At 35.1% G+C, this 12,979-nt stretch overlaps 1 protein-coding gene across 2 annotated transcripts; it reads left to right on the top strand.

The window, feature by feature from the left end:
• Positions 1–3,113: 3,113 nt before the first annotated feature.
• On the top strand, positions 3,114–12,607 carry SEC10 (exocyst complex component sec10). Of its 2 annotated transcripts, none has more exons than XM_078323300.1 (24): positions 3,114–3,306; positions 3,373–3,600; positions 4,039–4,113; positions 4,254–4,355; positions 4,964–5,014; positions 5,105–5,210; positions 5,372–5,485; positions 6,213–6,304; positions 6,570–6,738; positions 7,121–7,197; positions 7,560–7,658; positions 7,745–7,835; positions 8,167–8,252; positions 8,383–8,562; positions 8,653–8,706; positions 8,789–8,917; positions 9,027–9,119; positions 9,552–9,698; positions 10,099–10,196; positions 10,284–10,368; positions 10,539–10,597; positions 11,478–11,576; positions 11,980–12,063; positions 12,211–12,607. In XM_078323300.1, exons 1-24 carry the CDS (start codon positions 3,241–3,243, stop codon positions 12,284–12,286), a joined length of 2,460 nt encoding a protein of 819 aa, XP_078179426.1. In that variant the 5' UTR covers positions 3,114–3,240; the 3' UTR covers positions 12,287–12,607. The 2 variants fall into 2 exon arrangements, with proteins under 2 accessions (XP_078179426.1, XP_078179425.1); XM_078323299.1 differs by having other exon boundaries at positions 8,650–8,706.
• Positions 12,608–12,979: the final 372 nt, after the last annotated feature.

The following is a 12,979-nucleotide window of genomic DNA, read 5'->3' as shown; positions in this document are numbered from 1 at the left end:
ATAATCGCTATTAAACATTGCGTTATATACAAGCACAAACTTTAAAATATATTACATGTTAGATTTGAATCAGATTGATCGAATTCTGATGGAACAATCCCAGTTAAAAACTCTGCATTACCTCAAAAGATTTGATCTTACGTACACCGAAATGGGCCTGATCCAGATAATAAAGTACGTTTTTATTAATATATATTTTTTTTTGGAGAAAAAAGAAAAACAAGTACTAACGCCATTATAAGTGGTATCATTACTAATTGACAAGTTTTATTAAATAAAATAAAAAGTAAAAGGATGTACATACGATAATAGTGTCTCAAGAAGGAAAAAAAAATGTAAAAAGATGAATGAAAGTCATTCTGACAACATGGAAACCATCTTCTTGCCACTGTTTTTGCCCAAAAAAATTTAGCCTATATTATTTTCGTCACGAAAACACAACATGTTACAACATATATATCTATCATAATATAATTGAGTTTGGCTAGTATAACATCAGTGTCATTTCAACATATATAACACAAACTCTAAAACATATCAAATCGACTTCAAACAGTGAATTCAAACCGTTGAAACCGATCTACATCATTAGTTGTGCGTTTACATGCAAAATTTATAACTTTTTGAATTTATTTATTATTAAGTCAAGCGGTCAAATATGTGAGTTTTTAAGTTAATTCTAATACATTAATTTTCCAATATTTTGACCGCTTGATTTGATACTAAAATAACTCGAAAATATAAAAAATTTGTATGTAAACGCATCACTCATAATGTAAATTGATTTGAACGGTTTGGATTAGTCATTTGAAGTCGATTTGATAGGTTTTAGAATTGGTGTTATATATGTTGAAATGACACTGATGTTATACTAACCAAACTCAATATAATTTGTGTGTTGCGTGACGAATCATTTCGCGTGGCGTGGTTTTATGCAACCTGACAATCACAATTTGTGACACATCACTACTTTGTCACGATGTGACTAATGCAACGTGTTATTAGTGTGATATGCTTTCTCTCCACCATTTTCGATACTTTACGTGAAAATTATCATTATCACATCACATCACATTACACACATACTATTTACATTTTGTCATAACTATGTCACACATAACATTAGTGTATGGCTAATTTAACATCAATGTCATTTTAGTCTATATAACGCTAACTTCAAAATCTATTAAATCGAGTTCAAATGATGAATCCAAACCGTTCAAACCGATCTACTTCATTAGTTGTGCATTTACATGTAAAATTTATAAGTTTTTGAGTTTATTTGATATCAAGTCAAGTGGTCAAATATGTGAGTTTTTAAGTTAATTTTAATACATTTATTTTTCTATTTTTTACCGCTTGATTTGATACTAAAATAACTTGAAAATATAAAAAGTTTGTATGTAAACGCATCACTCATAAAGTAAATTAGTTTGAACGGTTTAGATTCACCATTTGAACTCAATTTAATAAGTTTTGGAATTAGTGTTATATAGACTGAAATGACACTGATGTTATAATAACCATACTCTTCAAAACACTATCAAAACTAACTTACATCATCATAAATTGAACTTTGAATTTTTCTCTCTCATGAATTTCAAGGCCCGAATCAATTTTACTACCCCCAAGACTTTAATAATAAAAAAAAGGTATTAAGCACATTGTTTTGGTTTAGACGGATCATGTTCGATTGATCCGTGCATTCTTCAAGTCTAATATGGATCGCAATATTTTGATTCGTGACAGATCAAAAAAGTTTTGACCGTCAAAAGTTAATAGCAATTATTATCGATCTGATTAGGCCATTAACATCTTTTAGTTTGAATTTGCAAAAATAAAATGGTTTACAAAGCAAAAACTATCTGATGTGCTAAAAAGGCCGAAAACAATAAATTAATAACAATCCAATTGTAAATTTTGGTCCATAAAGACTGTAAGCCCATTTTAAGCAAAGCACGAATTATGGGCCTTAAAAGCCCAAAATTAGGTAGCAGTTGAACGGGAGAGATTTCTTACCGCGATTGCGTGCGAGACCGAGTCTCGATGGCTTCCGAAGATTGCATTCACATCCTCTCCAATACCTGATAAGGGAATCTTTTACAATTACTAGATCTGGACTGCTCTTTTTAACTTGGCACGAATCTCAAAGTCCAAAATACTGTCCCTGATGGTGACCCGGATCCTCTGCAATATCTGAGAGGATACGGATTCCGAAGACGGGGGCGATAAAATTTTACTTTTCGTCTCTCTATTTAAAAAAAAAAAGGAAAATATTAAAACTTGTAGCATCTTTTGTATCGGCACTTTGGAAAGAAAAACGGTTGTAGGATAATAAAAGTGAAATTTAGATTTCTGAATCCTCTGTGAGCTTAGGTATTTCAAAATTAAAAAAATCAGAGATACTTTTGTTGCACACATGTTGTAATATATTTTAGGATATCTACATTAATATTTTATTTTGTTGTTTATACATGCTAATGTTAGCGTATATAAATTTATCATTTTATTTGATAATAATTTATTACCGAAATTTTTATTAATATAGAAAAAAAATATGAAATTTCAGAAACTATCCAGGTTTTCGCATTATTTCGAAATTTACCTAAACAGCAATTTTTTTTTTGCGGTTTTGGAATTCCAAAACTGTAATTTTTTTTTTGCAGTTTTAGACTGAATTACTGCAATTTTTTTTTTTGCGGTTTGGGTAGATTTCGAAAAAACAGAAAACATGGATAGTTTATGAAATTTCATATTTTTTTTAATATTAATAATTTTTTGAAATTTATTATCGGTTCGTTACTTAAACAAAAAATTAAATTAAATTAATACTTAACAGATAAATATATAATATAAATACAACTAATTCTTAGCGGGTACAAGTATGAAATCACCTCTATCTCCTGTGAAGGTATTTGATTCCTTTAAAATATTAGCTTTATTGGTATTTTATATTTATTTTATCTTTATTCATTAAAATCGATAGGTGAAGGTAAAAAAAAAAATAATTGTAAAAAATAACAAACTAATATAAATTAGTCTAAAAATACAATAATATATATTATTCATAACCGATAAGCCTAACCTTGTTATCCGTACGGTCCGGGTCGAATAATAGAGCTAACGGGTCTGACACAGCCACCTCGTGCCTTCCTCTCCGATTCAGATCACCAAACTCCACCTGATTCGTATATCTCTCTTCTTCCCCGATCGAATCGAGCTCTTACATGATAACACGTCATGCCTTCCTCCAAGGCTTCCGCTGACACAGCTCTCCCTCTCACGCTAGAGTTGGAAGATTTCAAGGTATGTATGTCGCTGCTCTCATTCCGCCTTTTCTTCTTCAATTTTGCTCAAACCCGGACATTGCAGGGAGATTTCTCTTTTGACGCGCTATTTGGTGGACTTGTCGACGAACTGTTACCAGATTTCAAAGAAGAAGAGTCGGATTCGGCTGAAGGAGGTGATTCGGTACCAAATGGGAATATGCGTAGCGTACCGGGTGCTGGTACTGGTGGTGTGCCGTTGTTTCCAGCGGTCGATGAGCTGCTGGCTCTGTTTAAGCAGTCGTGCAAGGAGTTAGTAGATCTCAGAAGCCAGGTTTGTTTCTCCTATTTTTTCTTTTCTTTTTTATAATTTATGCTTTGTGTTCGAGCAAAAAATACTTCCTTTTCTTTCTTCAACAGAATACTAACCATGGCTTACTGAATTAAAATGTTGTGTTTGCTTCACAGTTTCTTTTTTAAACGTTTTTCACTTGAATTGTTTTTCTCTTACTTTACGTCAACTAAGCATAAATTCGACCAAAGAAGTGAAGATTTCTAAATATTTGTTTATTCCTTTTACCCTGATTGGAGTCCATTGGAGGACAATAGAGTGATAATTCAAGTGAGAAAACTCCTGAAAAAATCTCTTCAAAAATCCAAGCTACTGTACTCCATACTGGAGGACCACTTGTTGATTTACTAAATTTTTTCTAACATTTTTTAAATTGTTCATGTTTTTCTTTATTCTGAATCTTTTTTTTCTCAATGAAAGATTGATACGAGGCTACAGAATGTAAAGCAGGAGGTCATTGCACAGGATACCAAGCACCGAAGGACCCTAGGGGAGGTCGGTTCAATTTGAATTTTGTCTGTTTCATTTTGTTTGAATGAATTAGTTGTGTTTCTCTTGCAACATACTAGGGGAGGTCATTGCTCAGAATTTTGTCAGTTTTTGGAATTATTGTTTTCTTATCCTTTTGGTTACAGCTAGAGAAAGGTGTAGATGGTTTATTTGACAGCTTTGCAAGGCTTGACACGCGTATATCAAGTGTGGGTCAGACTGCTGCAAAAATTGGGGACCATTTACAGGTAATGAACTCAATTGAGGATTTTGGCTTTGTTTTTTTATAGTTATTCTTTTGGATGGAAATGTTGCTTAATCTGAGTCACCACAATACCACCAGACATCTCATATAAATATATGAACAGAAATATAAACAAAAAAGGGGAAGGGATATATGGACAACTTTGACAAGTGACAACTGGTGCCAGAGTTAATCAAAATCAAAGACATAAAATTCTAGAGGCATTTGTTGCCTAGATAAATCCTGTATCAAACGTGTCGCAATTTAACAATAATTTGTTTGCTGATCAAATGCCAACAAAAAACCAAACTGCAATTCATCAAATCGCTCCAAGAATAGCTGATTGGTTTTTAAGTTGCACCAAATTTGATATACGCCATATCTAAATCATGGGAAAATCTAAATTTATTCTTTTTAAATCGATATTGTCTCAGTTGTCATGGTGTCCAGTAAGTTAGTTGTCAATGTAACTTATCCTAATAATAAATAGAAGAAGTGCGAAAGCCATCTGGTACCATATCCTTCTGTTGCCTCTTTGCCTTTATGTTCTATGAAATAGTTGAATGTTCTTATGCGGCTATCAACATGAGCAACTTTTTTCACCTTTATCAGAGTGCAGAATCGCAGAGAGAAATGGCTAGCCAGACAATAGAGCTTATCAAGGTATGTAAATGCTGATCTCCTTGATTTTTGGAAAAAAAAAAATGTTCTTTAGTTTATTTCTATAAAGGAAAACATTTCTTTTTGGTGTAGTACTTGATGGAGTTCAATAGCACCCCTGGAGACCTTATGGAGCTCTCTCCATTATTTTCCGATGACGGTCGTGTTGCCGAGGCTGCGTCCATTGCACAGAAATTACGTGAGTATCTTCTGTATGCTGTTGATGCTGTTACCTTTTCACCTAGTTTCCTCTCTTTTACATTCCTATATATAGCAATACTTGAATCTGAGCACATGAGGGTTTAATTTACCAAAATTCCAGTTCTAGGGCAAAATGTTTATACACTTTTGCATGTATAGGTTCATTTGCTGAAGAGGATATGGGAAGACAAGGTATTTCATCAGCTGTAGGTGCAGCTAATGCAAGCAGAGGTTTAGAAGTTGCTGTTGCAAATCTTCAAGATTATTGTAACGGTGGGTGTCATATAAATCCTAGTTATTATTATTATATTTTTCTTGAATGATGGATAGAAGTCCCATATTGTTAATTTCCTCTGCAGTTGGACCTTGCCACCTCAGCTTTGTAAGGATTTGTCCCTACCCTTTGGGCTACCAGTGGTTTCTCTGTACAATTTATTGTTGAAAGATTTCTAGTAACCTTGATTGTAGAAAAACCATGCTCTCCAATGTCTCACTAATTGGGTAGGGAGGTTCTTAATTGTCAATTAAATCATGATCAAGATATGAATCTGTACACTTCTCAATGGGGCTGTTTTATGCGTTTGATCTTCAGTTGTGCAGTTAGGCCTTGACTGTGGCTTAACAAAAGCCAAATCAACTCCATTATGCAATTGAACACTAAAAATAATAAATACATGAATGAGTGAGTGAATGCATGAAACAAAAAGGGATAAGTTTTGCTTAGTCAAACTAGATCGGGCCATCCTGGTTGGTACACATTGCTACCAGCCTTTTCTTGATTTACAGGCCCAAAGATTACCACAACAGGCCCTTTGCACAACTACTGGGTAGGGGGGCAACAGCAGAGACTGGTTTTGCCACTTTGTACTTTGCCTCGTGTACAAACTGTATGTGTCTGTACTAGTTTGCATAACTTACCTACTTTACTGAAGTTCCTAATTTGTCCTGTTGTTTGAACTGGTGGTATGTATCAAATTGTATTGTTTTGTGCATTCTTCAGAATTGGAGAATAGATTGCTAGCTCGGTTTGATGCAGCATCACAAAGACGAGAGCTATCTACTATGTCAGAATGTGCCAAAATTTTATCTCAGGTAATTTGTTGTATTGTACATGCAATTTCTTCGAACAAATTGTGTAAAGCTGAAAAATTGCATCTGATATATACCTGTAATTGTGTGCTTACTGATCTGTAGCTTATGTAGACTTCTTTTCTTATTTGCTAACATGTGTGTGCTTACTGATCCTGAAACCTTTTTGTGTTTTGCCTATTGCCGTGGTGAATTCAAGAAGGATATTCATACTGGTCAAATAGATACATCTTCCTTTGATTTTTATTGATGGATATGTTTTATGCAGTTTAACAGGGGAACAAGTGCAATGCAACACTATGTGGCCTCAAGGCCAATGTTTATAGATGTGGAAGTGATGAATGAAGATATACAAGTCGTACTTGGTGACCAAGGATTGCAGTCTAGTACAACCCAAATTGCACGTGGTCTCTCAACTCTGTACAAGGGAATGGCTGGTATGAAGAGAATTCCTTATTTTGTAGCATTGTTAAAGAAGTATATGTGACATTTTCTTGTGTGCTTTGTTGTAAGAGGTCTAATGTAATAGTTGCTTTTTTCTTTTCTTGGGGTTTGGTAACTTAGTAGTTCTGCCTGACAGTATCACAGGCTTGGCAAGAGCATCATTGGCAATCCTGATCTGAATAGTAACAGTAACTTGTTGTACCATATATATTGGCTGGCACATGCAACTAAGGATGCCAAGAGTAGATACAAGAGGTTGCATTAAGTCACAGTAAAAAGTCATATGTGTTTCCTTTTGGGCATATTAGATGAAATACCACAGGCTACTCTATGGTTTGCTTTCTTGGTTTGACAAATTTAAAATCCATTCAACAGATACTGTACGTAAAGAGGCAGCTACAATCACTGCAGTCTTCCCTTCGCCGAATGATGTCATGTCCATACTTGTTCAGGTACACCATTTCAGATTTAGTATGTTATTACACTGCATGTTTATTTTTTGTAATAGTAGAGTACCATCTCCTTAAACAAACAAAACAGTCTTACAAATGTTGAAGCGTGGTGACATAAGCAGATCTTTAACGGTAGAGCCCATAATAAAGAATATGACGATGTTTCTGGGCTAAATCATTTAGCAAGTAGGGCATGCTTTAGGTAATATATATTGAACAAATTTGTAACAAATTCTAAACCATATATTGTAACTGAATCACCTTTTCCTCGGAACTTCCAATTAGATTCATTTAACCAACTTTGACCGGAAGAATACCCTTGCATTTCCTTGCACTGTTTTTACATGACATTTTTATTGTAGAGAGTGCTGGAGCAAAGGGTGACAGCAATTCTGGACAGGCTCTTGGTGAAGCCTTCCTTAGTGAACTTGCATCCTAGTGAAGAGGACGGCCTTCTGCTGGTAAGTTTCTGTTTTATATCTTGTATCTCAAGTTCCATTTGAAATAGATAATTAAAATCTCTCTGTTTCTCTTTTACTGTCTGCAGTATCTGAGAATTCTTGCAGTGACATATGATAAGACAGAAGAACTTGCCAAAGAGTTGCAATCTGTTGGATGTGGGGACTTGGACGTTGAAGGTAGGCTCCTCTTTTCCATGATTTAAAGAATGCACCCCACACTAGTATGGTGTTTTGTCAATGCTAGGTTCTCGTGTGCATGATTTGATACTTTATTAAGGATTGGATATATCACATTAAAAAATCACCCCAACTCCAACTGTTAAGTATCAAGCTGATAGAACTACCATTCGCACCTGCTGGTGTATATCAGTACGGGACTGTTTGCTTGCACCATTTTTCTTTAGTTGTGATATGTAGTTATCCAGATGCTCTCTTTTCTCTCTCTGTGCACACATGCATGTGTAAATGTGTGTACTTGTGATGACAATGCCATTACTTTGTACCTCAGGACTCACAGAGTCGCTTTTTACTGCACACAAGGACGAGTATGCTGAATATGAGCAAGCATCACTGAAGCAGCTCTATCAAATAAAGGTTGAACCCTGAAGCATTTTCTTATTACTCTTTGACATGAGCATCCAGTGCATTTGGTTTCTCATGGAGCTGCCCCAAACCAAAGAAAGCCTTGTGATGGTGGTCTTTTGATATTGTTTTTCCTTTTCAGGTAGAAGAGCTACGTGCAGAAGCCCTGCAACAGCAACCTGAAATGACTGGCACGATTTCACGGGCAAAAGCAGCTGCTTTAACCATATCTCCACAACAACAGATTGCGGTTACTGTAGTAACAGAGTTTGTCAGATGGAATGAAGAAGCCATATCTAGATGTACCTTGTTGTCCTCTCAGGTCCCTGTTATACTTATATTAACGGTACTATATTTGCAGTGGTTTCGTCTGTTGGTTATTGTGCTAAGTGTTATTGCTATTTTTCAGCAGCCATCTACTCTTGCAGCCAATGTCAGATTGGTATTTACATGTTTGCTGGACCAAGTAAGGGCATTTAAAAAAAAAAATATAGAACCGTCATTCACAAAACCAACCACCATCTGACTCTCCCTCTCTAAAATTGCAGGTGAGCCAATACTTGACTGAAGGGCTTGAGCGTGCTAGAGAGAGCTTGAATGAGGCTGCAGCATTGCGGGATCGGTTTGTCATTGGGACAAGCGTTAGTCGAAGGGTCGCTGCTGCTGCTGCTACTCAAGTATGAATGGTGCCTTGCTTTTATTATATACCAATTATGTTGTGATTGTGATATCTCTAAATTACGCTGCTGTTGTGATTATGAGAAGTGTATGTTGTAATTATTTCAGGCTGAGGCTGCAGCAGCTGCTGGGGAGACCAGCTTTAAGGCTTTCATGATTGCTGTGCAGAGATGTGCTAACAGCATTGCCATACTACAACAGGTATGCATATATGCCAAATCGATATTTCAAAAACATAGCAACATGCAACGTGCAACTTTTGACTGGCACATGCAGGTACCTGGCAGTCTAACTAGTTGCCTCTTCACCTAAACAACACTCAAATTTAATTAAATTCGACTTCAATTACCCGTCAGACTTGCAATTGAGAATCTGAGACTTGATTAATAATCGATATATCCAATTTAACCTTCATTTGTCTTTACATCAAGTAAAAGTATAGTAGAAAAAAGAAAAGAAAGCCCCACCAGTACTGCAGCTGATTGCTTATTAGCCAAGTATGTTATGGTAGCTCTGACCAGCGAACCCTGGCTCATATATCTGGGAGTTTTTCATTGCTTAGTTTTGTTTTAAACTGAATCTCTCATGCTTAACCTTAAAATTTTCTCAATTTTTTTTTTTTCATTTGACCAGTATTTCTCAAATACCATATCACGACTCTTGCTTCCAGTTGAAGGTGCTCACGCGGCAGCCTGTGAAGAGATGGGCACTGCAATATCTAATGTTGAAGGAGCAGCACATAAGGGTCTTTTACAGTGCATCGATACTGTCATGTCTGAGGTTTGTCTCTCTTGTCTAGCTCCATACATATGTATGTACAACTGCCAAAGATTGCCATTTGGAATCATGTATCAGTGAGGCTTGTTGGACCCTACTGTGTTCCAACTGAAAATCCTTATACTTCTTTTGTGGACCAGTAAGAGCTTTTGGGGCATTTATTGTTGTGTAGTTACTTATGGCAGAAACTTGCGTGGAGAAATCTAGAGAAATGCACTTCTGTACCAGAACCAGTCATTTTGGTATATGCTATTGCTGATATGGTGAGATTTGCCTTTTATACCATCCTGGCAAGGTGCTTATCATAGAGATTTATTTGACTTGTATACTGTCCCAAATCCATCCTGTGATCCTCTTCTACTAGTATTATAAAGTTGTTGACCTGATACAATGAATATCCTAGGTTGAAAGATTGCTGTCTACAGAGCAGAAAACCACAGATTATAAGTCACCAGATGATGGAGTTGCTCCTGATCACCGGCCGACAAATGCTTGCACCAGGTTTCTTTTTCGTTTTGTGTTATTCTCTAGGAGATATAATCACTAATCATCTTTTTTCTGTCTAATATTCTGTTGCGTTTATTTTAGAGTTGTGGCGTACCTCTCTCGTGTTTTGGAAGTTGCGTTCACTGCCCTTGAGGGTCTTAACAAGCAATCTTTTCTAACCGAATTGGTATGTATCTTTAAGTTCTTTTGATCAAATTATCCCATAATAAAAGTATATTTTTAATGTCAATGCTTGTACCCTATCGATTGACAATAAATGAGATGTTTGCAATTTTTTCCTGCACTGTGACATATCTATGACATTCGGATATTTTGTAATGTGATTCTATCTTTTAGGGAAACCGATTGCACAAGGGACTTCTTAATCATTGGCAGAAGTTTGCTTTTAGTCCAAGGTATCTAAATTTATGCCCTGGCAATGCCATTGGTCATTGCCCTTTTTTTCTTTTAATATGAGTTTATCTTGGATCTAAAATCGATGAAAAAGCTAGAGCAAAAGAAAATGAACTAGCTGTTGTTAAATGCAATCTGTTAAGTAGGTAGAAGTACCCGTCACTTGACAGTGCCTACTGTTCAACCTTTTTTCTGTTATGGTCAAAGTAAACTCTTATCTAGTTCTTACATAAAATCTTTGTATTTACTTTTTGACTTTCTTTCCCTTCAAAATCTGGTAGGATTTTTGCTTCTGGTTTATGCTAGATAATTAGAAAGAAAGTATTTCTCTCAGGATATCAAGAAAACATAATAATAAATTTCAGTCAGTCTATGTTACCAAATTTTTGATCTAGTTCATCCAATTTAAGTCGCTGAACGTTAATTTTATTCAGATCAGGTTATTTGTTCTTTTTAAGTTGACATTACATAGGGATTGTAAGCTAATATTTCAAACTATTAGCTTCTAAAATACATTTTGTTATGAATTTAACATCTGACGCTGATTTTTCCTTGTGATTATATAATATTGGTTTGTGAAAAGTTCAGAGATGTGAAAACCCATATGAATTACTGGAGATCATATCTTATTCAAAATTATCATTACAAAACAATTGGATTGACATATTATAGTTGAATAGATTCAGATGTTTGATGAAATAGTTCATTATTTGAGTGTAATTTCAATTATAAATAGAACCAGTGAACCAATTTAGATAAAAATTAAATTTCAGTGATAATAATCACATAAATATGAATGACCGAAAAGGGGATAGAGAATAAAATTTTGTGGCCTCACATAAAAGTTGTCCTAATTTGTTGTTGCAATCTGTGGATGTGTAGTGGTGGGCTGAGGCTGAAGCGTGACATTACAGAGTATGGCGAGTTTGTTCGTAGCTTCAATGCTCCCTCTATTGATGAGAAGTTTGAATTGCTTGGCATGTATGTTAAATATCTCTCTTCATTTGTATAGGAACAATTTTATACTAATCCTTTAAATCTAGTAATTATTATATATATTCTACAAATTGAGGGATCATCTTCCTCTCTAAAACATGGTGAATATTAGCTAGACGTGCTCCCAGTTTCTTCACATACATCCAAATTGCCCTCTTATCTTTGTCATTGCTGTAAGAATAAGAGGCAAGCCTTTTGGGTATATTTGGGGCAACTTTGGGAAGGTTGGGCACATGATATAATGTTGGGACTTTGCAGAGACACATACGGGTGTGGGTGATACTTGGGACTTTGCAGAGATACACATAAAGTTGCATGTAATGTTATATAATAATGTTGATGATCATAATGATAATTTTGTGGCTAACTGCAACTATGAACTTTCCAGTTTGGCTAATGTCTTTATTGTGGCGCCTGAAAGCCTTGCCTCACTATTTGAAGGAACACCAAGCATCAGAAAGGATGCAATGAGGTACTTTATAGTCTTGTCTTTTGTCATGCTAATTTATAATACAAATACATGGTGACAATTCCTCTCTTAGTATGCTTAGTTTTTTATTTCTATCCTTCCAGAGCAAGTTCATCGTTCTATATATGCTAAATGTATTACTTATTTCAGGTTTATCCAACTGAGGGATGATTACAAGACCGCCAAAATTGCATCCATGTTGAACAGCATCATGGCTGAATCTTAGTTTATCATTTGTATTACTTTTGGGTGCATTGAGTGCTATATAATTAATTTTTTTCTTGGTTTTGCTTATTTTATTTTCCTTGAGAATTTGTTTTATTCCTAAATTTTGTAACAGTTGGGGGTGCCAGCTGAGGAAAACGTGTGTTGTATATGTTTGTGTAGACTCGATGTTAGCTGACCTCATAAGTCATTAATATTATTACCTAGAAATTGTTCTCATCAATAAGCTCTGTACCGTACATGGAACTATTAGGACTTGAATCTGTCACATAGCAGTTCACTGAAGCATTTTTAATCTCTTACCAATGAACACAATGTTGAATGCCAAGTGTCACTAGACTTCTATTTATTTGGGAATTATCCCAAAAGATCTCATCGTAGTATATCTATTTTTTTTTTTCCACATTCATTTTCTATCAAATGTTAATTAAACTTTAACATCATGGTTTAGACTAATACAGCTGAGCATGTATTCTAATACCAGTTTCAATATACCGAGTATATATAAACCTTTTCTTTTTATTAATTGTGATTGCCACTTTTTATTGCAAGTTTGAAGCACGTTAACAGGGTTCCCATTCATAAATGGTACATTTCGCTAGCCCTTTTTTTCGGTTAAGCACTTGAGAAGAATGGAAGCTGATGTCTTCCCTAATCAAAGTATTAATTAATTTCATGAGTCTTATATTTTTTA

Source organism: Carex rostrata, chromosome 21 (genome assembly GCF_964058835.1).
Source record: "Carex rostrata chromosome 21, lpCarRost1.2, whole genome shotgun sequence".
Lineage (NCBI taxonomy): Eukaryota > Viridiplantae > Streptophyta > Magnoliopsida > Poales > Cyperaceae > Carex > Carex rostrata.
Note: the sequence above shows the minus strand (reverse complement) of the source record. Positions and strands in the feature narration are given on the sequence as shown.